Source organism: Rhodnius prolixus, unplaced genomic scaffold (assembly GCF_049639745.1).
Source record: "Rhodnius prolixus isolate KJV_2025 unplaced genomic scaffold, Rpr scaffold_7, whole genome shotgun sequence".
NCBI lineage: Eukaryota > Metazoa > Arthropoda > Insecta > Hemiptera > Reduviidae > Rhodnius > Rhodnius prolixus.
Genome location: NW_027411582.1, coordinates 14,128,015 through 14,155,057, shown reverse-complemented (window position 1 = coordinate 14,155,057; position 27,043 = coordinate 14,128,015). Strand labels below are relative to the sequence as shown.

General features: G+C 29.8%; 1 protein-coding gene, 1 long non-coding RNA gene and 2 other non-coding genes across 4 annotated transcripts; all 4 read right to left on the bottom strand.

Moving 5' to 3' along the window:
• Positions 1-6,251: 6,251 nt before the first annotated feature.
• Positions 6,252-6,324, bottom strand: TRNAF-GAA (transfer RNA phenylalanine (anticodon GAA)). The gene has a single exon. It is a non-coding gene; the product is annotated as a tRNA-Phe (tRNA).
• Positions 6,325-6,517: 193 nt separating this feature from the next.
• Positions 6,518-6,590, bottom strand: TRNAF-GAA (transfer RNA phenylalanine (anticodon GAA)). The gene has a single exon. It is a non-coding gene; the product is annotated as a tRNA-Phe (tRNA).
• A 756-nt stretch (positions 6,591-7,346) lies between these two features.
• LOC141447032 (uncharacterized) lies at positions 7,347-8,931 on the bottom strand. The gene is made up of 2 exons (XR_012454088.1): positions 8,228-8,931; positions 7,347-8,123 (listed from the first exon to the last, which is right to left on the bottom strand). It is a non-coding gene; the product is annotated as an uncharacterized lncRNA (long non-coding RNA).
• Positions 8,932-10,642: 1,711 nt separating this feature from the next.
• LOC141447024 (7SK snRNA methylphosphate capping enzyme-like) lies at positions 10,643-26,891 on the bottom strand. The gene is made up of 7 exons (XM_074114165.1): positions 26,711-26,891; positions 24,225-24,526; positions 21,207-21,449; positions 17,571-18,122; positions 16,029-16,389; positions 15,198-15,416; positions 10,643-13,509 (listed from the first exon to the last, which is right to left on the bottom strand). Exons 2-7 carry the CDS (start codon positions 24,515-24,517, stop codon positions 13,153-13,155), a joined length of 2,025 nt encoding a protein of 674 aa, XP_073970266.1. The 5' UTR covers positions 24,518-24,526; positions 26,711-26,891; the 3' UTR covers positions 10,643-13,152.
• Between the last annotated feature and the right edge of the window lie 152 nt (positions 26,892-27,043).

The window sequence follows — 27,043 nt, the reverse complement described above, 5'->3', positions numbered from 1 at the left end:
ATAAATAGAATTTCAACCATTTTTTTAACCTTTTTTTTACTCTCAACTATATTTTAACATAAATAAAACTATAAATGGCATGTCTTATATTATGATATGATTTAAATCTGCATCGACACTGCATGGACATCACATTTCATTCAATCTTATCTGATACTTCTAATCAACTGATTCATTTGATCTGTGATTCATCAACATCCAGATATTATCAAACGCAACATTCTCAACGGCAACGCTGGCTACGCGATTTCCTATAAATGGAAGTCAGTAAATAATTTGATTTTGAAGAGTTACTTTGAGGTGGTGTCTGGGTCTTGGTGGTGAAGGCATTTTGGCCAACCATCTCGTAGCATCTTGGCTATTAGTCAGGCAACCTTACATATTGCAGAAGTTTTATTGCTCTTTACTTACAAATTTAAAATAGAAAGGTATACAAGATTGGGTAGCAAAACAGATCTTTACTAAATGGAAATGTTTCGTTGATCAAAGCCAATTTTGTCAGCAAGCAGTTAATATTAGGATCTAGTTTTAGAATTTTAGATGGTTGCATTTTGAGGAATCAATGTAAACCCAGCAGGTAAATATTATTCACAATTATTTTAAACAACATTTAACAATAATAATTTAAGAAGTAAAAAGAAAACATATTATCAAAATTTATTTTATTTGCAATTATAAAGAGCTTTTGCTTTCAGACTATATTAATAGCAGCGCATTCGAAATAATTCGTAAAAGCCCTGAGAAGCAGGTAAATCTGTAAAATAGTTAACTAAATGAAATAAAACCAAATTAACAAAAAAAAAATCAGAAAAGTAGATAAAACACGTTTAGAGCATTGCATGTTGCATGATAAACACACTTTGCACTACACGTAGGTAAGGTCTACAGTAACTAGAGATTGATTTCTTTCTCTTTGAATTTGATTTTAATTACACTAAATTAGTTAATTAGATTGAATTAATTAGTATCTGTATTCAAAGTTGCTTTGATGTATGAGTAAGTAAACCTAGTATATTTCATAATTTGTTTATTTAATGTAAGATTAGGTTTAATTCAAAATTACGCCGAAAATCTCTCTGAGTTGTGGCATATTATTTTACATATCAAAATTATATTAGTATATCAACTGTTGAAATTCAATCAGCTGAAAGCTGATCACATAAATTTTCTTAATATGCAGACATTTTAATAAATCAAGTGTGACTTATCGATTACATTATTCATCATTCTGGTATTAAAGTAATTAACTGAGGCATTTTCTTCAGACGTTCAATTAACATTTAAACCCTTAAACAATCAAAGTACTTGACAGGAATCGAGGAACAGATTCTCTAATTTATAGCAAGTTCTACAAGGAGATCAACCTAGATCCACTTCCAGTAGTTTTACTGGAATTTCTATGTTTCCTGTTTCTGATATTGTATTTTTAAGCCAAGCATACATTGTACACTTTAGGTCGACTACTTTAGGATGTAGAGGTCTTGAAAAAAAGGAAAAATAGAAAAATCGTCTTAGTTTTACCAAAATTTCCATGTTTCCAGTTTCTGACATTGTATTTTTAAACCAGGAATACATTGTACACCTTAGGTAGACTACTTTTGGTTGTAGAGGTTACTGTACATTAATGTAAATGTATGCTTACATACTATATGGAAATTCTTCCTGACTGTTAGTTTCTTTCTTTTTATCTCACATTTTAAAAAAGATATTACTGTTGAATGTTTGATTTCCATAGTTTAACTCGATCGCATCAGTCTAGTAAAACGATTAAATAGAACCGTCTTAGTATGCGCAGATGCAGTTTCCCAGAGACTATGCGAATGCTAGCCTAACCAACCAGTCTTCAGCCTAAAAACTCTAAGAGAGTGAGATTTTCGTGAAAAAATTCAATATAAAATATTAAAGTTCTGGTATAAAATTTAATATCAGAAGCATGGTTAGTCTCCTTGAAGAATAAGAAGTTTATATTTTCCTTTTACATATTCATACTCAACTCATTCAAGATCACTTCCTTCGAATACAGAGAACAACAGTAATAAGCTCAATTTTATAATTTCGTTTTGGAGAAACAGAATTTACTATTATCAACCCAAAATCAATTAGACCACGCCCACATAAACCAGTAACATAATTAGATTCTCTACAAATCTCATCACAGATACAATCCTTTTCAATCGCCACATCCATAATTATCCAATCTAACCTTGATAATTAATAGGAGGAATTTCACAAAGTAGTTGATATACTATTCAATTGTGAATTTTGATGCCATTGTTAATTAAAAATATAGTTATTTCAAAAAAAAAGTTCTACATTTATAATTATTTTTGGCTTCTATTGTTACATTTTTTTTTCATCATTAACTTTTTTGTAAATATACATATATACATATTTTTTTGTAATATATGAATTTTATTTTTTAGGAAGTGGTAATCTGCTAAGAGATTTGGAAGCTGTACTCAGGGCTCATCCAAACCTATTCTACGGACGACCTGCTAGAAATCATGACACACTTGATTCACTGTCTGGTATCACATTTGGTTCGCAGAAGAGATTTGATCCTCTGAGGTAAATGTGATTCTAACCAATTGCGTTAATTAAGTGTAATTATAATAAAACGGGCATATCCTTAGATTTACTTTACTTAAGTAGTTTTTAACACCTCACATACTAATGGTTGCATTAACTTTGAGAGCATTTAATGGACATGAATTGAAGTAGGGGTCAGCTGCTAATAACCTCAGTTGTTGGCTCGATTAAATAAGCAGGAAAGAAAATACAATTCTAGAATGTGAAGCACTGATTGTGGCCATTTTCAGAGTTATATAAATGCTAAATTTTTTGTTCTAACTTGAATATAACAAAGATAACTTATGTGCCAACTTCTTTCCTAGTAACTCCTCAAACTTATCTTTCAGGGAAAAACCTCCAAATAAAATAGAGTATTAAAACATGTAGTCCATGTTAAGTAAACCGTTTATGTACTTATATAGATGAAGAATACACACTAAGGTTAAAAAGTATGCTGATGAGATAACTGATTAAAAGAAAATCCATTCTATCAGGAAAAAAAGAGCTAAAAACTCATTTGTGAACTTTTAAAATGAAAGAAGCAGACATAAATGTTTACCGTCATTTATGACTAAGTACTTTAGAGCTATAGAGTCCATTTTCTAGAAAGAATAAAATATTTTTTTAGCAAAGAATTTCCATTGGAAAATCTCTCTTACAACAGTAAGAGAAAATAATTATTTATACCTGACTTAAATGCATTGACGTCCATCTAAAGATTTAATCCGTGAATAATAGTAACATACGAGCTAGGAAAACAGTAATTCAAAACTTATGATTTAAACTGATTCTAAATTATTTGCTGATGCAAATTCCTTTGGCTCAATGCAATGTTATTAACTGAAGAATGTATACGCTAGCCAAAATAACAATTATGAAATAGAAAATCATTTGTTAGCATTAGCTTTATATATGTCTTTATAACTATTTTAAATTTGCATAATACTAACAAGTGGGCCTAAAGACTAACTAGTAATGTAGGTAACCATTTGCAATTCCATCTATATGTAGATATTTACGTGATAAGCTCAGTAATCCAGTGAAGAGGATGTATTATCTGTCTAGAATATAACATTCATAGGGTATCCATGTTTAACTTAATCATAAGAAACCGTACAAACTTTATTCTGAACTTTTGTTATTAAATTTAATTGTAAACAAAATATTCACTCTATTTATTTTTTGTTTGGTCAAATTCTGTACTTTTTAGATTAATTTTTGCAGAAAAAAATAGGGAGATAAAAGCATAACGTCTTAGTAAACATGAATTTGCTCTCCGTCGAAAATTTATGTTGTGCAAAGTTATGCTGTAATTAAAGTAAACACTCAGGAAGTCCAAGCTATTTAAGATCAGATTTTTATGATCAGAAATGACCAAGTTTTGCATTAATCTAGAAATCTCCTAGGTACAGCTCAATATAAGAGTCTTGACTGCCCAGAATACCCAGTGTTCAATGCAAAACATTGAAAAGACTAATCCAGAATATGGACATCAGAATGAACTCTATATTTGTTTTTAGCAAGAAGAGAATGGTAAACATTCAAAGCAAAATAAACACGGTTAGAGCATCTACATAATTATACGCTGAATTATTTTAGATCTAGGAACAGTAAGTAGCTGGCATGTAAACATGGAGCAAATAAACTCGAAAGTAAATAGTTGGGCGAAGAATCATAAGCGTAGACTGCAAGAGAAAAAGAATGGGAAGGTAGTATAACTTGAAGGAACCAATGTAAAGATTGTAAGAAAATCTAAGAAATCTTTTAGCCAATTAAAGTGGTTTGGCTGAATATTTTACGGGGAAGAAGAAGGAAACATGACGATGTGGGAAAGAATGAATTCACCTTAATCATTGATGATTAAGCATGATTAAGTTGAACTGAAAACTGGGTAATTTTTCTTCAAACTCCTTCATCGTCTATATTAAATGTGGACTGCATTGAGCTGACAAAGATCCAGTATGAATATTTTCAAGAAAATGACAGAATATATGTATATATAATATATAAAAATGCATTCAATAAAATAACGCTCACCAGAAATCTATTTTTTTAATTATAATTCTCAATAATTGTAATCCAATGACCATTCTTTCAAAATTGAACCTCATACAAGTGATCTTCAAATAAATTTGAAGGTTAAGATTTCTTTGATATTTGGTGAAAGGTTGTATTTCATTTTCCCTTAGGGGACCCCGGAACTATTAATACAGGTGTTGAATTTCAAAACATTTGATAAAATCGCAATATTTTCTCCTAAAACGATTACGAAGCGCAAAAAAAGGAATATCCAAGTTGAAAAAGATTTCTTAACTAATAAGATTCCAGTCAAGTGAGAAATTGAACTGCAACAATAAAATAGTCCTGTTTCTGCTTAAAATATATGTTCCCATTTGGTAGGTCTATTGAGACAGTAACAATACATTGTGACTTTAAACGCACGCGGAATTCATAAATAAGCTATTGTTGAAAATATTTATGCCTTTTTTATTTTGCATGGATCTGCTTGTACTTCGTGATGAAATAAAACTGAAATAAATCAAACGAAACTTGGTTTCACCGGGCAATGTACAATGTGTCAAATTGAAAGAAAAAAAGTGTGGTTACAAACTTAGTTCATAAAAAATGGTTTTAGTGGAAAATCGTAAATTAACAAGAAACGCACATTTTTACTGCGTGGAGTTCAAGAGAAATTGGTTTTAGTAAGACACGTTCGAAGAACATCTTATGATTTTAAAAGATCTCATTCTCTTGGTAAAATTGTTACACTTTTAGTTGACAAATGTTCAAAAACAAAGTTAAGTTTTCTTTAATACAACTTTGGGAAGTTGTTTGAACCCAACTGGTTCTCTCAGTAAACAAGTTACGATGTAGAATGAGATTAACTAAGGGCTCTGCAGTCAGCATTGTTTCCTAAAACTTCGACATTATCCCATTTTTCCTACATCATTTTCTCTTTGTCTTTTTTTCACTTTCACTAAAAATAAAAGAAAAAAAAGGCGGAGTATAAGAGGAAACTTGGGATTTGAGTAACCCAAACAGTGCATGTCATTTATTATCAAGATTTCATTTTTTGTTCATTCGTTAATGTCCATATTATGTAGATTCATAATATTTAATTTAAGCTAATATATGACAATATTGACTTGTTCTGAAACTAGAGAACATAAAAAGCAATAGACGCTGATGACCTCAGGTGTTGAGGTTATTTAAATTACATAATAATAATACACCATAGGTCGGCTAGTTTTCGATTTAGAGGTTTTGAAAAAAGTGAAAATAGAAAAATCGTCTTAGTTTTACTGAAATTTCCGTGTGTTCTGTTTCTGACATGGTATTTTTATGCCAGGCATACTTTGTACAGCTTAGGTCGACTAGTTTTGGATTTAGAGGTTTTGAAAAAAGAGAAAAATAGAAAAATCGTCCTAGTTTTACTGAAATTTCCGTGTTTTCTGTTCCTAACTTTGTATTTTTAAGCCCGGACTACATTGTCTCATGCTACTTTTAGGCTATAAAAATCCTCAAGGTAATTTTAATTATGTTAAAAATTCCAATACATAGCTTTTTTTTCTTTTTGTTTGGTTATAATCAAATAAAATTAAAATAATTAAAAAAACATAAAATCCAAAATAATCAGTTATAAAAAAAGTAAAATCTGAAACTAGAAAAAAAAAATATAGTGCCGAAACCCGGGATCGAACCAGGGACCTTTAGATCTTCAGTCTAACGCTCTCCCAACTGAGCTATTTCGGCTCGTATAATACAATGATGGTAATGTACTTCGGATAGTCAGTCTTCGATTCTAAAAATTTTAAGAAATATTTTCATAAAGTTTTATTACTATAAAAAAGTTTTTGAACGGTGAAAATTGTTCAACTGTAAAAATCATGAAAAAATAAAAAAAAAAAGTTAAGCATGAAAAAATACTAAATGTAAAAAAAGTAAGTGCCGAAACCCGGGATCGAACCAGGGACCTTTAGATCTTCAGTCTAACGCTCTCCCAACTGAGCTATTTCGGCGGGGTGTCTCTCGTTGTTAGTAAACTCACTAATCAATGGCAACTTCTTTTCTTTTTTTTAATACTAAGTATACATTATTTACGTCTTTATTCTAATATTGAATGTTCAATATTTTAGATCATCTAAAATATTACTGTCTCAGATTAATAGATTGATAGCGACTCTATTTGTACCATCTAGCACTGGTCTTGCCTTTCCCAATTTACTTGAAATTTCGCAACATAACTGTAAATGTTTACAATACTTAATTTTTTTCCTCGGTAATCTAGATTTTTCTAGATGAAAAGGAACCACAACGTTAATCTGCGGTTCTTTAAAAAAACCATGACCTTTCTAAAAAAAAAAGTTAGCTTAAACCAATCATTATTTAAAAAAAATAATAATATGGTCATTGTATGATCTTATTTGCTTTATTAAAAACGTTTTTGATAATTCTCTTTCCTTAATTTTGTTCTTGAATATCAGTAATTAACTTTATGTCTTTCTTTTACAGCTCAGCGTATGCCGCAGACAAACGTAATTTTGATGAAATTGATCGCTCTGGTTTCAATTCTTTCATCAAGAAGAAGAAAAATTTTGATGAAATTGATAGAAGCGGTTTTGATGGTTTTGTAAAACGAAACTTTGATGAAATTGATAGAGTTGGTTTTGGTTCATTCATTAAGAAAAGTGAGCCACATCATTAAATAGTAACTAATTTATTGATAATTACGATGATGATAATAATTAATACCTTCCATTATCTCTTTTAAAATATTATATCTTTTCATTTTCTAGATAAAATGAACAATATTATCTGATTGTAAATTCTACCTTCTATGTCAGATTTCCTAAGGATTATTTTTATTTTGCAAACCTTTTTGTGTGATAGATATTTTAAATATGACCATTTATGCAAAGAATCCCAGTATTAATAATTAGTATACCTCTCTGAAAACTGATCAAAGTGTAGCAATTTTTAGTCAATTAATAATTTTGCTAATACAATGGTAACTTCTCAACAGAAATAAACTATTTCTTTTCAAAATAAAACGCTCTTTCATTTTTATGAATCTTTCTCTTAATATTTTCGACAAAAAAATATTTGCAATTGATAAAAAACGTTTACCTAATGGTTTATTTTAGTTTGTTTTTTTTAAAATTATTTGACGAAAAAGTGCTACACATTTTCTTTTTTTTGAAGAAAGCTTTTCCAGGTTAAAAAATAAAAATAAAAATAACAAGAATCTCAAAACACCATCAATTGCTAATCCTGTTAACAATAAAAATAAGTGTATGAATGTTTTATTGTTACATTAAAATAAAGTAAAAATTATATGTATTTAAATTTAATGTTTTATTGTAATTTTTATAATTGGAACTCTTTTATTTGAATAAAAGTAAATAAATAAGAAGTTAAAATGTAAAGTAAAAAAAACAAATCTTATTGATTATTGCAATAAATATTATTTTCGTCTATATGTCTGCAGCTTGGACAGAGTGTTCTTTTTTATTCCCCTTCATTCTGGATTTAATTTCTTTTAATTAAACAAACTAGAACACAAAAATTGCTTTAATTAAACTGAAATCAGGAATAATCACCCATTAGCAAGCATTACTCATCTTCCTCAATGCCCGTTAGAAAAGTTATAACCTACCTTATCGCATGAAATCTTGGATTGGGCTGGCCTAGAGTTCCTTGAATCTATACAGTTGCACACATCTACTATCTCTTCAGTATTTATGAGTTATATTTAGTTATTTGTATTGTGAGGCTCGGATGCTTGTAGAAACGACAAGATCCCAGCTGAAATGAATAATCTACTTACTTCCTCCTACTATATAATATTAATAAGCAATATTTTAATTAAAAAAATATAAAAATAACAAATGAAGCATCTACGACAATAGCTGCCTACTTCAAATAATAGATGAACGCTTAAGAGACGCATACGAGCGACGGAGACGCAATATAAAGTAGTCGATCTGTTCCATTTAGAACTCCGACAGAGTTTGGAGTAAGGTTTCAGTTTACAAAAGGTGGAATCCCTTAATAAATAAGAAGGTCCATAGTATTGCAAGGTCCATAATGTCTGAAAGAAAATTTAATCAATCCGAAAATGAGTTCTACCTTGGAACTAAAGTACATTTCAGAGAATAAATCTTTTCCCAAAAGTAGGCTTCATTTTGTGTTATTTTACTACTTTCGGGCGTTTGCCCATCTCAAAAATAGCCTTTTAAGCATGAATTGAGTCGTCCTGAAAAAGAACAATCGTCTTTTGACTGTCGATGACAACGTTTTGAAGAAGTTAACCTCGGAAAAGATCTCAGGTAACACGTAATATTTTAATATAGTTTTTATTTACATTTCCAGCTTATTTAGATTTAACTAATTCAAATATTTAGCTAAACGTTTGACTTTTATCAAAACTGGATTTTACTTAAATTGTTTATGCAGTAAAAAACTAAAATTATACTAGTTAAAAAAAGGAAGAGTCTATCAAAAAGTAGCACATAGACCTTAAAAACCAAATTCAAATTCAACAAACCCATTCTGATACATTGGTGCACGAGTATTATGGGATAAAGGCGTATTTATTAGTGGTAAGGATTGCGTTCCAAATGTCAGGTGAAATAGAACACCTGATCGAATTAGCATAATGTATTGTAATCGTATTAATGTTAAAACAACACTCTGCTTGCATCTATGTGACCAAACAAATTCTCATCTTTTAAGACAGTATTATTAGAATAAAATAGAAATGATATAAAACGAAACTATATAACAATACTTAATAAAATTAAAAATAATGATAGATTTTAAATTTACTTGTTTTTAGTTGGTGTTAGCACCCTCGCTGACAAGAAAAAATTTACTCGAATTTGTACTCAATTTTTTATTTTTTTTTTTGTTTAAATTGCGCAATGCCAGTCTATGAACAGTGTACTTTCGTTACCCTAAACACTGCCTAGAACCGAAAAATGAGCTGTAAGAAGCTTGAAGTTTGTAGCTACAAGTAAAAGAAAATCTGAAGGCGTTCAGTTCGTGAGAATCCAGTTCGCTAACCACTGAGTTCGCTCATCCCTTAGAACAAAAGAATTAAGAACAAAAAAAAATTAAACAAATTCAACTTTATTTATTGTACACAAACTTTGTATACAAATGGAAATTAAAAAAAAAAAAAAACTCTAATTTTACTGACAAGAAAAATAATACATGTCTATTATTCAGAATTACATATAATACACTGTACATAATCATAATGTGCAACAAGCATTTTTTTTTTTTTTCTTTTTTTTTAACAAAAACAAAATTCTTTCATAAATATTTCATTTTTATTTTTTATTATAATTTGTACGAAAAATAAATTATCTATGCGAGTTTATAAGATTTAGTAGATTTTATAAATCTCCTTTATTATTTTAATTTTCACTGGTACTGTAAAAAATAGAAAGATTTTCATCTACATTCACTATATAAGCAGTATTATTAGACTTAATACTTCATATGAATGGTTTTTGTTATTTATTTATAAGCTATTTACAAAAAAAAAAAAAATCATGTTTCATAATATACTTTAAATCATAAGACTAGTATATATTTAAATAATTAATAACTTAACAATAGTACAAAATCTAGAATTTTTCACCTTATAATGAAACAGTTTTCTAAAAATTCTTTATATGAAGAAAGGTATTACCTAACTTTTTTTGATATGCGCAGAAAAATAACTAAGAAAAATGGTTAAGTGTGTATAGTACAGGTAAATACCGTCAATTTTATCGGCCTGACTTTTCTGTCTATAATCCATCAGCTTTTGATTAAAGTAGTTTGAAGTAAAGAATTCCATTTCAACTATGTTTCCGTCTCACACTACGCTTACTGACTCCTACACTACAATTGATAAAATCAGTGATATCTTGATCTTTAATGAGCTACAAGTTTATTTAATTTAATTTTTTTTGTAAACAATAACAAAAGTTTGTTGAGACCAGTAGCAATAAAAGAAAGAAAAACAATTCTGAACCGTATTTGGTAAAGCTTCTAACAATGAAAATTGAATAGAATTGCCTCTTTTCAATGAACAATTACTAACCGGCTAATCTTTTTTTTTAGAGCACATACAGACAATTAAAAAATAATAACACTACTCTCTAAATTCTGTTCAAAGTTTTCTACTATTAAGTTCAGATCAAGGCACAATGAAATGAGGATAGATTTTATAGCATTCTAGCAACAAAAAAGATTGTATGAAAGTTTGTAGTTTAATACCAAAAATACATGGAGGGAGAAATTGATATATTAATTGATATATTGAAATATTAACGATTGAAGAAATAAAAATAACTGAACTAGTAAAGGGGTTAGGCCCAATCAAAGTCGCTCTCTTATATTGTCTCTACTTAAACAATAAAGAGAAACAAGAGCTATTATGTTCATTGCTACTTTTTCAAAGATCTCTTTCGGAAGTACACAATATTTTTAGTGCAAAATCGAAGGAGATTTAGCAAGGATGAATGTCACAACTAATTCATGGTGCTAGTGTTAACTACAATCACAATTAAGACGATTAATACGCGAGTGTGTAACGATTAATTAGACCTAAAGTATTCAGAGAAGTAGAATGGGTGCAGAGATTGATGGATGTAGCAATTTCCTACGCTGCAAGAACTTCCAAGTACCTCCAGGGTGTTAGTGACGGAAGTAAATGATGAAGAAGAAGCTGGTGGGAAAAGAAATGGGAATAGCTGCAAGTAGTAAGACGCTTATTGGTGTTGAATAAAGTTTTTAGATATCCAATTAGTTTCTAGCCTCAAGACTAAAAGTAATCGATATATTCCACCCAGCGCATGAAAGTAAGAGCTGCATATTGACTAAGAAGATTGACATGATTCAAGGTGTTTGGGGTAAAATGTCAACACACCAGATTGCCCTCAAAAAAAGAAAATGGTAGGCCAGGAAAAGAAATAAGTAAAAAAAAAAAACTGGCTGAAATAGTTGGATGATTTGTAGGACAATCTCTTGAGATTAGACAGAAATAATAGCACAGAGAAGAAAATCCAAGGAAAGTAAGAATCAAATGCTTGATAACATTATCAGTGAACTTTAAAAGCTATCTAAAGAAAAGACACAATGCCTACGGCGTTTAAAATGAAGATAAAATAACTTGAATAAAGCAAATTTTAGGTGACAAGATTCTTTTTTTTTATCAGGTCTCAATATGAGTTTTTTAATCAGTAATAATCTTTTTTGTAAATTAGGAATTTTCAGCAAAATTACTTAATACATCTTCACATTATTAAGTTACAGTTCAAATATAGTTTTACAGCACTTGTGTACACAATAAATTTACACGGAAATTTGAACCCAATTGAAACAATTTTATTTCATTTTAAAATTCAGTTGAAAAATAAAAAACAAACCTAAATCTGAGTTAGCTAAGAAGAAATCTACTAATTAATTATTGAAAGCAAGAATTGGCTTCTCCGCCCAAAAAAAATTAGAGCCCACAACACCTTGGAATTTCCTTAATTGCATTAACTGCCCATTATGAAAGATGAAAGGCAATAAAATGATTTCGTCTTGTATAAATAATTGTCACAATTAGATTTAGAATATTTTCCAAAAGGAAAAATTCAATACTTCATTTTACAAAGGTGCTATAATTCTAAAGACAAGAATTTTTTTATTTTATTTGAAACTCGCAAATTTTTAACAAATATCAGATAATTAGTCTTTATTTTACTAATAAATTGCTCATCAGCAGGTACTATGCAAAATTTAAACAGAAAGCGTTACTGTAGCTTCCACTGATTACTGAAACTATATTCTAGATAATCGATGGAAGTTTCAGTTTCTAAGAAAACTATCTGATCCTTTAATAAATTAAACGAGTTGGATGAAAAAATAATAAAGCTTTTTTTTTAACATTCCCTTTAAAACAAGAATACTGACAATTCTGGCACATAGAGTTATCAAAATAATACCACTATCTATTGCGAGTTTAATCAGCAATTGAAAAATATGTGTTCTACCATTTTTTACAATAAAACAAAAGAACGATCAATGTTCCCTGATCTATTAAAACTTATTTTAATTTTATTCTTCGTGGTACTAAAGTTTTTAATTGCTTCCATTACTGAAATAATTTCTTAATCAACATTTGAAACAATAAAAAAAAATTACAATTTTAATAAATTATTAAATCGCGTCAAACATAAACATCTTAAATATAAAAAACAACAAAATACAACCAATAACAATTTGCAAACATTTACAATAAAAACTAGATTTAATTATTAAATATTCAAATTAATATATGTATACATGGAAAAAAATGTATAATACAAGAAAAATTATTTACAAAAAGAAAAAAAAAAGGCAAGCCGAAAAAGTTCTAGTTTTCTCACTTTCTAGTCAAATGAAAATTTATTTTCCAAAAATAAATTAAGAAATAAAAATTTTCTTTTATAAAATACTTTTTATATACATATTTATCAGCTATTATAAAATAATTTATTATATTTATATTTTACAAGTTCAATTTATAAAACTCACTCAGTTTTTTTTTTAAAAAAAAGATCACCTTGACATTGGTTCTTCGAGTTTTCCCGAAGACCGTTCACTTTTCTCTTCAGATATGTCTAAATTTTGTACAGTTGTAGCATTTAAAGTTGATGGCTGCACCAAATTTTCAGTTTGAACTCCTTTAATTGCTTGCCTTTGTTGGTCTGAAATGATAGCCGGTGTCCTACTTGGTGCTGCGAATGGAGTTTCACTTCCTTTAGTAAACTGTTTGATTGGTCGCTGAAAACCTTTACATGCATTGTACGGAGAGCCAATTACTTCGCACTTACTAAAACCAACTTCTGATAGAAGATATTCAGTGAAATTTGTTGGAAATAGTTTGATATTCTTATAATTGTTCCAAGTTATCTCCTGGAAAATAAAATAACATTTAAATTCAAATATTCATATTTAGAAAAAATATTTTTAAACAATCTTAATCATGAAATATGAAAGATACAGGTAAAAAAAAGTAACATGAAACAAGTGTGGATAACGTAAATCTTTCCCGTCAAGAGCATGATTGAGTTCTTTAATAAATAATATATAAGCATAATTATAGTACTCATTTACCATTACAATTATGCACAATTCCAGCTTTCTAGCTGTATTTAAGAAGAAAACATAAGGTGATAAAAGTAGGGACTTTTGCATTTCATCAAATTCCGAATAGCTGTATCTCCTGTCCTATTGGTGTAATCTCAGAGGAAATATGTACAATTTTAGTACTTATTCATCTCAACAATTGTGCACAATTCCACGTTTCTAGCTGTATTTATAAAGGAGATATACGAGGTGTGGCTATTAAATAACGAGACTATTGTTGTAAAGCATTTTATTTTAAATTTAAACATATTTAGTTATTATCACCTTCAATATACACCCCTCATTTAAGTTAAGAAAATTTATTTCAAGTCTGTAAGCAAACTCACTGTTATAACTTCATGTTTATAAACAATAAAATACATACATATACACCCCTCCCCTATCCCTACAATGCTCCATGCGAATTTACCATTGTTCGAAACAGTGCTGGAAGTCTTTTTCTGTGAGCTCCTGCATGACGCGTGCCGCTTTTTCTTTCACAGCCTCAACGGACTGAAATCGTGTTCCTTTTAATGCAGATTTGACTTTGGGGAACAGATAAAAGTCACATGGGGCCAGGTCAGGCGAATAAGGCGGATGGCCTAAAACTGGGATGTTGTACTTGGCTAGAAACGTCTTGACAGACAATGCAGTGTAAACCGTCTTGATGGAGAACCCATGACTTGTTCTTTCACAAATCGGGTCGTTTTTTCCTTACTCTTTCACAGAGTTAAGCAAGCACCTAATGGTAGTAATGTTGATTAATTATAATCGATATTTTCATCCGTTTTGGACGTGGAAGGGCGACCCGGGCGGTCATCATCTCCGACGTCTTCTCGGCCATCTTGGAAACGCTTAAACCTCTCAAAAACTCGCGCACGTTATAAACATTCATCGCCATAAACTTCTTTTAATAAAAGAAAAGTTTCAGTAGCGGTTTTACCAAGCATGTGAAATTTCACGACAATTCGTTGCTCTACTACATGTGTAGTATCATGATTTCGGCAAAACGAAACTAACATTTCTTACACAAACGACGGTTCCGGTCAGACAGATTTCTCTACAAACACTTGAGACGCTGCAATCGAAAGAGAAGGTTTTACGCTGCACAGCTGTCGGTCGTTAGGATTTGGCGCATGCATAGTTCTTCTGCAGCAGCATCAGTCTCGTTATTTAATAGCCAAACCTCGTAAGGTGATAAAGTTTGGGAGTTTTGCGTTTCCTACAAATTTCGAATTGCTGTATCTCCTGTCCTGTCCTATTGGTGTTATTTCTGCGAAATACGATTTTATATTTTTCATGTGGAATAGAGAATTTGCTGCATTATAGTAAATATGAATACGTCGTCTTCTTTACTAGATTACTGTTTTTAGCAACAAAATGAAATGAACACCAGTGGGTAAATTACTTTTTTAATAACGATTGTATAATAAGCCCCAACCGTTATAATATTATCTATTATGAATTTTACTTACAGTTAGAGTTTTCTTTCTCCTATACGATGTCCAAGATTGGGGCTCCAAAATTAAAGAACCACCCGGCCTCAACTGAGCGAACATTCTTTTAAAAGCCCTCTTTAAGCCTTCATCACCCCAATTTAGATGAATCCATTTTGTAACAGACAGGCAGAGAATAATGTCAAATTGAGGCTGTTCCATATCCAATAAAACATCATTTTCTAATACATAGTTCCCCTGAAAAATAAATTACAATTGTAAGAAATGTACAAAAAATAAAAATAAAAAATACGTCTACTTTTTTGGTAGGGCGCCACCTGTACCGCAATCTAAAAGTGTCTCTTAAAATTAAGGGTTGCAGAACATCATTATATTGAAATTGCATTACAAGAACTCAAAGAGATAAAAATAATAGGATTACCATGCAGAAAATGGATGTAAGTAATTATAGAAGAGCGTACGCAAAAAGTTGAAGATGTCTAAGAATGATGTTCCTGCCAAATGGGCAGAGAAGTTGGAAAGACAGACCCACAAATAAATAGAAACAGTAGTAAGGGGAACTAGAAGCAGGAAGGAGAAAATACTATCGTGGCTTAAGATGCTGGCAGTATAGGACGCCAAGCCGGAAAAGGTACATCGCCGGTTAACATTTTGATGAAACGAATGGGAGTCTCAAAATAATATTATTAAGTTATTATATTATCTAGCGAATTATATTTTGAATCAATTTGAAAACAAAAATAATTTTCTGATATATTGTTTTTAATTGAGTAGAAACAATTTCTCGTTTACTTTTATCACTGGTATAATTATTTAAAGAAAAGAAAATAATTACGAAACATCATTTACCTGAATAAAAGTAACGTTGCGCGGAAACGGACTGTCCTTCACACCTGGAACATTTAACGAACCATACACAACGGGCATTGATAATGGAAAAACTTGCCCTTTCTTAAAATTTCCACTACCGCTAGCCATTGATTGTGTATATCTTTTCAATGATGATTTGGCCATTTGTATCAAAGATTTATCAATATCCATACCGATGACATGTTTAGCACCAAGTTCTTTTGCTACAGCTATGGTTAACAAACCACTATTGCAACCAATATCTAATACATCTTTATCTTGAAAAAATGAAAGACCAAGACGTTGACATAGAAGTTTTAAGCGAACATCTTCTTCATTCAAATTTCGGTAACCATAATATCTGTAAAACAAATAAAAAAAAAAAAAAGATGGATTAGCAAATATAGTTAAGAATTACCATTTAGTTTTTCTTGGGAGTGTTAAGTATGCTCTTAAATAACTGCTTTTAATGAACATATCTGATTTAGGTATTATAATTGGCAGACAAAAGTATCACAGTTATTCTAAAGAAAGTAAAAACATCTTACAATTAGGTATTTTGTACTTTAGCAGTTACATGCCGTTATTAAATAAAGAGATAAAACATTAAGAAAGAAATCTGGATTAAGGCCACCTGATCAAGACAGGGCAATGATTGGGCTAGTAATTTATATTCTAAAGACAGTTCCAAAGAACATTCCTAAGAAATATCTAGGATTTAGTAGTCAAAGCATATGTTGCTTATGTTGTTATATAAAGCATAGGTTATGTTACTTTACTCCCATCGACTGTGAATATTTTTTTAAAGAATTAATTAAGATTTCTATCAAAGGATAATGGCTAATATTTTCACCAACGTTAATAGTAAATCCACTAAAAGATTTATATTGTATACGATAAGTAGATATTTGCAAAAGATCGTTTCTACTATGGCTAGGTATTTGTTAAAAGAATTCACAAAGAGAGATTTGTGACAGAAAAACATTTTATCCGAAACAGAATGAAGTTTTGAATAATTTTCAGCGAAAAGCTACAAAAAGTTTCTTCAAACTGTACACTAAATTTTGCTGAAACGTAACTGATGTATTTTCACTTTCATTAAGAAATTCTTTTTAAGCTTTTTCCCTAAGTGTTGGGTTCTCTTCTGAAATTGTTTATATAAAAGATTCCATAGAAAATCATTGACCAGTGATTATGTAAATATTAAAATTTCAGTTACAACATAAAACCAATTAAAATTTTACCAGCCCTATTATTTCCCTATATTTCAGTTTGAAAACAATAATAGAAAGAAAAGCCATTTTGTAAGATCACATTTTGGAATTTCAAAGGTTTCAACCTTTTTGCTTTGTATGATGAACATGGGCAAACAAAAACATTTCATCTAGAAATTATTTTATTTAATCTTATAAGAAATCTCAAATGTGCGGTAAAAACTAAAAATTAATTTGATAAGTATAAAACTTCTGAAGTCTTGAAAGAGAACAAACTTGGGACTCTGATATAAAATTAAAAAATGTATTAAATAATTGGATTTCTTACCTGTGATAGTTTCCATACTGAAATTTTTTGTTAACCTCCTTAAATTTGGGTACTTGGATATTCGTTGCACTTGTAACAGGTGCATTAGGAGCTGCAGCACCAGGAAAACTCTGTTTTCTAAATCTCGCATGATGATGCCTGTCCAACCAAGCGCCAGGTTGTGGAACAACTGGACTCACAATTTTATCCTTATTATCGAATTTTCTGGACACTTTCGAAGCACCACTTAGGCTAACTGCTTGATTTGTACCACTCATACCACCACTAACCGTACCCGTTGACGATATGTTCGATCCTAATTGTGCAACTATCTGGCCACTGGTTGATGATGAACTACGTTCAACTAGGCTACACGGCCTTTTTGGTGCAGATGTTGTTCCGCAATCTAATGAAATAGGTGGATGTTCTCTTTTAACAGCTAACGTTGTCTCTTCAACTGGTTTAGTTTCTGGTTTTATTTCTTCAACACTCTCTTCAACTGGTTGTTGTTTATCAGTAGTTTCTTTTTTTAACTCAACTTCTATAGCTTCTTCACCTTTTGATTCATCGCTCCTAAAACAACAAAGATGCTACATTAAGTTAAAACTTCAATAAATATATTTAACATTAACCATATTTATTGTAGTTAACTATTGTGTGTAGATCACTAACACACAAAACTAGAATAGAAAAATTGCATAAAATTAAAAAGTAGACTTTGCGATAAAAACATGTATAAGTGAAGAAGCATTGTTGACATTAATATAACATGTAATAAAACTGACTTTGTGTAATAAAAACTGTTATTGTAACCTTTGGATTTAATTATTACTGAAAACAATGGGAACGTTTTTAAGTTATAAATATTCAATATACTGCATACTTTATTGTTGTTTTACAACAAAAACCAATTTATATAATATTTTAAGGATTCTGACTTAATCTTCCAAGTTCTGATTTTTATTCACCTACTTTTTAGAATTTAATATTTTAATAAATAGTAACAGTGTTTTTAAAATTCTATTATTTTTCTCAATGGCGGATTACTAATTACTAAGCTGATTGGTAATTGAATAACTGATTGTTTTTTTTTCTAAAATACCCTTTAGCAAGGTTAAACACTGATAAAGTGCATAGGGCTCATATTTAAAAAGTCACAGTAAAACTAATATGTAGATAAGAAAAAATAAAATAACAATAAATAAATAAACAAATAAAAAACTCCATTTTGTTATAAGATAACAAAATTAAATAATTTTATATTAGTAACTGCAATTTAAATTACTATCGCTATTTTTTTTAATTAGCGTTAAAAGTTAACTTTAAAGTACAAAGAAAGTATGATTTTATATTTTTCTTAGTTAATATTAAATTGATTTTTTAAATGATGGATTGGGGTATTTTTAGAGTTAATTTTTAAATTATCAAAAAAATTATGATTAAAAAGTATGAATATATTAGTAATAATAATAAAAAAAAGACACCAGTTGCACACTTACTTCCCAGCCACTAAATGTGGAGTTTTCTAAATCACAGTTTAAAAGATGAAAGGGTAATTTTCGAAACGAAACCTAAATTTTAAAAATCTGTTCCCAGCATTGGTTAGAGAAAGTCTGTCATAATATTTTTAATTAATGATCAGATATAAATTCAATATAATTATTTTTACAATATTTTGTATTTATTTATGAACACTGAAATTTTTTTAGACCCACCTGGTTCTTCAGGAATGTTATGACACAAGCGATGAGTAGGAAATCAGAGATAACAACACCCTGCACCTTACACCATTTCCTGCATTGCCCTTTGAAAATATTCTAACTGTGACACTTACAACATTAAAATGAATCGTGGAGGATTCCAGTTAGGTAATATTCCCTCATGAACATGAAGTTAGTAACTAGGCTCTCCTAGGAAGCCCCAGAACAAGCGAGAGGCCATCTTTGCTTCACACCTGGTGCTACCCAGGCTCTTAGGTGAAGTCCCAGAGATGAGAAGGAATCGGCAGAAAATCTTAAAATTAACGGAAAAATTCATTCTCATCTCACAGAAAGGTGTGATGGCATTTCGATACAATCCTGCCAGCAGCTATTGGGTCACACATCCCAACCTTTCTCCAAAGTCCAAAGATGACACCGTGAATAAAACTTTGGATAGAAAGTTGTAAGAAGTTAATATCCCTCCATTTCAGACAATTTCTCCATCTCTACCTATGAGTGGGTTATATTTCCAGAAAGCTCGTGTGGGAAAGGAATATAACCATCATCCCAGAATTCTTCCAGTTTCTTCTTTAAGACAGAATATCTAAGAAAGGACCAGCAGGGCAAGAGCGTGGATATCCCTGACTGCCAATTCATCCTTTACTTCCTAAAGGCAACAGAGGAGACACAATAGATTCGCCTGGTATCAGCGGGGGCACAATAGATCTTCTTGGTTAAGGTAGAAACTCCCTTTTCGAAACAAAATCTCACTAACTCTTAATAGGAAAGATACATCCCATAATAAATATCCTTTTCCATCTTTAAACAATCACATCATTTTAATCATGGTATGGAGAGTATAAAATAAGTATTTTTTTCTCTTACAACGATATAATCTGCTATTCCAGAAGTGGATATAAATAATTCTGATACCTCTTTCATTAATAACATAATGTGTTCTCATATTAATGTGACGATATTATGTAAAATTTAAGTAAAATGAACCATGTAATAAATAATATAAGTTCACTTAAGTCTCGAACAAAAACTCTTATTACAGATTAGATTATAAATATTATCAGATTTAATAACAAAAACTCAAGAAATTATGCTAATATCTTTCATGTCTTCCAACTTTTGTTATTAACCATAAAGTAGGTTATTATTAATGAAATTTATAATCAAATACGTGATTAATCAACCACAACCTTTATCAACGTCGATACTGTTATAAGAAGTACTATAGTTATTAAATTTTAAGGTCAAGAAAAATAATAATTATATGGTACTATTTATATTTATTGACCATACTATTTTAATTCAAGTTCTTATTTAAGAAAAAAAATGCCTTATTTGAACTTCATCATGTGCTAAACAGTGAAGTTATAATTACTTCAAAAATTTTATCATTTAGGGGTTCATCATTTTTGGAGCGCAAGAAACGGTTGAAATGCGCTTACTTTGCGGACAGTAAACGACAATGTGATTAAAATATTGTATATTTAACACAATACTTGTATCTCACAGACTTGTTTCAAGTTTCTTAATTCAGTTTGACTCATTCTTGTAGAAATTCCAAATCACTTTTATGTTTTTGTATTTATAAAAAATAAATTCTGTAAATTTCATATTTCAAAATTTGTTACCGTAAAACTTGTCACTTATTCCATTTTTCTGTAAAGTCAATCAACGTAAAAACTACTTTAGTACACTACTTATTTATAGCAATTACTGTTTACAAAGAAGAGCTAAGAATAACAAAGCTAGAATAAAGGATTATATTCTTGCGAGGAGCAAATGATAATATTTATAAAAGCTTTAATTTAAAATGTATGACCATACAATAAAATATTTGGATATTATTAACTTTTAAAATAAAGCTACACCTTTTTTTCTAAAAAAAATGCCTAATACAATTTAAATCTCTCAAACAAAGAAAAAGAAGATATAAACTTACTTGATATCGCTATTATCCTCTTTGCCAGAGCCTGCTGAAGATTTACTTTTCTTTTTCTTCTTATTCTTTTTTACTCTTTTCGTGGAAGTTGTTATGAAAGAAGCAGCATAGGCAATGTCATCTTCAGCACCTCCAGCTAAACTTAATGGATCCCGGATATCAGCTGGTATTATAACTTCAATTTCACCTTTTCTGTTTGGTGTAGGAAACGGTGAAGATTCTGGCGTTACAGCATTCATCGCTCTGTAAATCAAATGAAAATTCTGGATTAAATTCGAGAAAAATTAAGAAAAGTTGATTTACTTTATATTTAATTATCTACTCATAATTATTTAAGTTCTTATTTAAACGCAAACATATCATCTGATCCAACAGGACGAAGTGGACCAGCCACTTCTTGGATATTGGGAATCCATTCGGTTTTCCCACAATTCATAGATTGATAAGATCAAATAAGTTGTCATGAAAACAGAGGCAAATTTCACTCTAAGGCATTATGGATACAATTTAAGATTAGAAACTGAACTTGTCTGCAAATTTTAAGGTTGGGGCAGAAACATAAATGAACTCTAATCCACCTCTGATGATGGATTTAATTCTAAAACTGGTCTGGGATAAAATTAACATGCATGTAACGACGAATAAAATCAAAGATAAACATACTTGAATAAGTGTACATGATTTGGGATGATCGAGCAGCTTAATCAGTTGTGTTGATACGAAAACCCAAGGAGATGATGTGGGATTGAGGGGTAGAGCCCCCACATTAGTTGGGGGGGTCTTGAAGAACATATCCTCTTTAACTTTTACCCTAAGTTATAAGACTTAAATCTAACCTTAGATTGGCGAGGCTGAATGACGTTAACTTTTAAGAACAAATGGTGCCAGAGGACAATCAATGCGGCCAAGTCAAAATGTGGATAAATCAACAAATAGTGATTAACACCAAACTCAACACTAAATGGATGAGAAGAAGGAACGAAAATGAACTTAGACTCTCTAAACCAGCGTTTCCCAACCAGTGGTACGCGAGTTGCTGGTTGGTGGTACGCGAAAAATAATCAATAATGGCGGACATAAAAAATTTTAAGCATAAAAATATCATAGAAAGGTTTTTTTCCTAAAAATTCATAAAAATTATTTTAATTAATAATATTATACATTAAAGTTGTTAATATGTACCAGTAATAAGGTTGGTCTGTCTCAAGATGTACGAGAAAATATAATAGCACATTTAACAGGATTAAAATTACCTTTCATGGAGTATTTTCCCAAAACCCGAAAACACAAATGATAATTAGATTTCAAACCCCTTCTATAAAGAAAATTTAGGAAAAGCTACATCATTATCAACTTAAATGATAACTATGTAAAGATCTGCTTAAAGAGACTGATTGTAATGAGTAAGCTCTATTCAAGCTACATTAAATTTAATTGCTACTTACAGGTTGTTGAATGCTTAAAAGAAATTAATTTAGAAGTTTTGGGCACAAATATAATAATCCTAAAGAAGAACTTTGTAGATTAATTAATAATTTTACTATGAGAAAAATATGTGCGTAGTTTTTAATTGTTTAAAAAAAAGTGTTAAAACTAAGATCTTACACTTTACAAAGTTTAATAAAGTGGACATGAACTTGAACTCCTTTGTAACAGATACATTTGTATCTCTATACAAATAAAGATAATAATAATAATAATAATAAAATAACACACTCGGAATAACAAATTTCACAAAATTCAATCACTTTTATGAAGTGGTACAATTTAGCATGGACGTAAACCAAGTGCTACGCAAGCCAAAATAAGGTTGGGAAATGCTGCTCCAAACCAAACCACAGACAACCTAATGCTCAGCCAAGTATTTAGAAAAGGCAATAGCAACCTCCTACAAACTGAAGAAATTAAAAAAGTAACTTTATTCTGATACGTTTGGTAACCTTAAATTGTTCTGCCTAACATTAGATATTTTTCTTGTTAGGAGCCTCTTACAGATCATGGTCTATATGGGGCTGAGTTGGCTAATGCGGTGAGATCTCTGGCTGGAAGACAGCATTGCACAGAAAAAAAAAAAAAAACTCTGGGCTTCTAAGATCTCAAGTTGTTCACTCAAATTAGTTACTTGTCTTTGGTCCTCAAAAGGGAAGAAACCAAGAGACTTAGGAAGAAACATTTGTATTGAAACAATCCGGTAGGTGGGAGAGAACCTGCGGTAACTTACGCCAAAACATAATAATAATTATCTGTTAAGTTTTTTTAGATCAACCTATCAGTTGATAATACCGCCCGGCGCCTAATCAGACGAGTGTCACAGATAATTACTATATTATACTAAATACTCAAAGAGAGCAACAAAGATTTTACGCAGAATCATTTCATGATATAGGTAATCAAAAATCTCCTCACACGGATTGATTTTGGGAAACTTCTGGAAGAAGTAGATTCTTCTAGCCAAATTTTAATCTTCCAATTAAAATTGGGCTAAGACTTTCAATTATTATTAAATCATTTTAGAAGGGGCCTTACTTATGTGGAGCAAATTTCATTCCTATAAAGTATGTACTACGTATGTAAACTCCAAGACAATTTACTTTTAATTTCGAACAGAATGATTCTCATTCATGAAAATCGGTTTAAGTAATAAGAGAATCATTTCTGAAAATGCTGTTTTTGACCATTAAATTTCATACAACTACACTACCGGACAATTTCAATAGACAATGATTATGTTTCTAATCAGTTGTCATGATGAAACAGCCGTCAAATTATCAATACTTCCGACTGCCCTTCAATAATATGGTCAATTACAAAGGATATTGAAGATTAAAGATCTGCTAAGTGCCTCCCGGACATTTCGCTAACTTAGGTTAATCCACCGCCACCCAAACGGACTCTTATTTCCGCTAGCACTAAGGACGTAACTCGTTTTGTAAAGGTAGTTAATAGGTAGAGTGCTATAACTATGAGTTCGTCTATCACTTTTTGAAAATTAGTCAAATAAAATTAGATATATCTTACCTATTTACTTCTTCATCTTGAAAGCTATTCAAATTTAACGGATCTCTGTAATTACCACCAAGTAAAAATTTTGTAGGCAACGCTATATTATCCTTTTTGCGTTTTTTATATGGTGGAAACAATTTACTACCAGAGAAACTCTGTGATCTTTTTCTAAATTTTAGTTTACCATCTTCAGTTTTTTGCTGTTTTTTATTGTTTAAAGTTGTTGCTATTTGTACAGATCTTTTCTCTCTTCTTGTAGCGTCTAATGCGTTCTCAACTTTAACTACTGACTGCACTTCTGTAGACATGATTCTTCACTGTTTATACCAACAAAATAACAAAAAAAATATATATATATAAACAAAATATATACTGTTAAAAATAAATAATAATAGTATTAAAACAAGAAAAATAAATTATTTAAATAGTTACTAAAAGTATTTGTTAAAACAGGTGGTAATCAAAAGTGACGAAACTAAATAGCACAATTTAGGGAGCTATATAAATCATATTGTTTGAAGAAGCTTCAGAACATTTTTCAGCTCTTACATTTTCTTAAGACCGTAAATTTAAATTTAAATGTCAATATTTCTAAAGATTTCCATACTTAAGATAAAACAAATTGGGCCAGATTGTTTTCTAGAATCAAACTGGATTCCTATTAACAAATCTTGACGTAATTGTTCTGAAATTTATAACATTTACAACTTAAATATGATTTTAAATAGTTTTAAAATGGAAAACTTTTCATTTTATGAATCTACTTTTACTGACTGCTAACTGCGTAATAACTAAATACAAATTTTTATTAAATTTGAACTAAGTAGAACAAAAGGTGAATATTGTGCTAAACGAATTGGCAGGAATATAGTAAGAACACTCCACAAAAGTGTAGCTTGTTCAATGAAAAATAATGAAAAGTTAACTGAAATAATATTTAGAGCAATGAACCTACCGTCAAATTTACCATGTTTTTCAAACAGGTTTAAATGAGTTTGTTTGTTAACAAAGTATAGTCTCGAATTAAGATAAGAAATTAAAAAATTATAAATTGATATGTCACACAAAACGTACTCTTTTCATTAGCGTGGTATAATATCTATACAATTTACTGAAAGGTCAATTGAGAGTCCTCTACTGATTTGAAAAAAAAAAAATTATTTTAGCAAAATTTCTGGATAAGAAAATTCCGAATTCAAATTCGTAAAACATGCACATTTAAAGACACTAAAAAACAAAAACAAAAATTAAGCATCCTTTAAATTAAAATAAAACTTAGAGAAATAAGCCAATCATTTTTTTTTTTGGCAGTAAAATAAATATTAAGAGGATTTCTATAGGAAGCGGTAACAAACCTTTAATAGTAACGATTTATTTCATTTATATGGCGATAACTTTTATTCAATTTGAGACAATAGTAGTAAAAATTTGCACTATAAGGAAGACGAGAAAGACGCATATATATTATATACACATGATATCACATGTATGTAAATATAAACAATTTTTCAACAAACAAAACTTTGTTAAATCTTCAAACAAGGAACGATATTAAATATTAAATAGTACAGGAAAGGGGAGCTTTGTCATCAATAGTAATTTAACTGCCTTTTTTGATCAGTGCATGAAAAATTAATTACAGTCAGATCAAAAGGAAAATTTTTTCTCCATTTAGTATTGAAAGAATTAGAAAGAAGTAAACGGAGGAAAACACTGTCACTCAGGTATTATAATTTATTTTAAAATACTGAAAAGGTATGTATACGCAAAAAAAAAACAAACAATGTATTTCAAAACGGAAGTACATTTTTGAGCAAGTAATAATATTTATTGAAATTGTTTTATGATAATAATTATCAGCACGGACAAAAAGGCTGCTTTGTTTCACTTTTTTCTCTCTTCCATTTATTTATAAGTAATGATTTTTGCCATTGATTTAACAGTGATTAGCTGAACAAATAAGCTAGATAAATACAACTAATGAAATAAAAAAATTTAGAATAATGAAGCAATAAAATAAATTTAGGATTATGTATTTATTCTTAGAATAATAATCAAACTTGCCATAAAAAAACTATCACTTTTCCTTTATTTTTTGCTTAGACGACTAGCAAAATGCAAAACTATGTCATTAATTATTTTTAATTTATTATAATTTGAGTCAAAAAATTTAAAAAAAAATAAAAACAAATAAATAAATGAATTATTTAATACTCCCAGGACCAAATTTTTTCAACAGGCTAACTATACCATTTAAATATATTTTTCATTTAAAGTTGGAACCATAAAAAATAAAATAAAACGGGATACAAACAATTCCTAGGTCAAAATTAATGAATCCTTTGAATTGTAAACAAGAGGGAACCGACCACATGTGAAGTAACACTCTTGCCCTAGTAGTTAGCGCATGCGCATTTACTTGTTTGCTAGGTTTCAGATAACATAAGTTTTTTTTTTATTTACTTTTTTTTAAATGTAATTAAAATTAATTTTACACTTACCTTTTTATTAGTAGATGTCTATTATATGAAGAAATACACTAAAATAGATGTCTTCATAGGTGTATCATGTAGTAGAATACGTATAAACACACGGTTAGACTAACACGCTGCGTGCCCTGTTTGTTGGCTTAATGGCGAATGGCAGGAATGGCACCACCAACCAACATCAACACCAATTTAAGTTCTCAGGGGGGCCCAACAAGTCAGTAGTACCAACCTGCTTACATTATATTATAATAAAACATTGACGAATAATTATGTAGGATAAATAATGTGTATAATATTTATATTTAGTTGAAAATATCATAGCCTGGAATTTAAATACTTTTAATG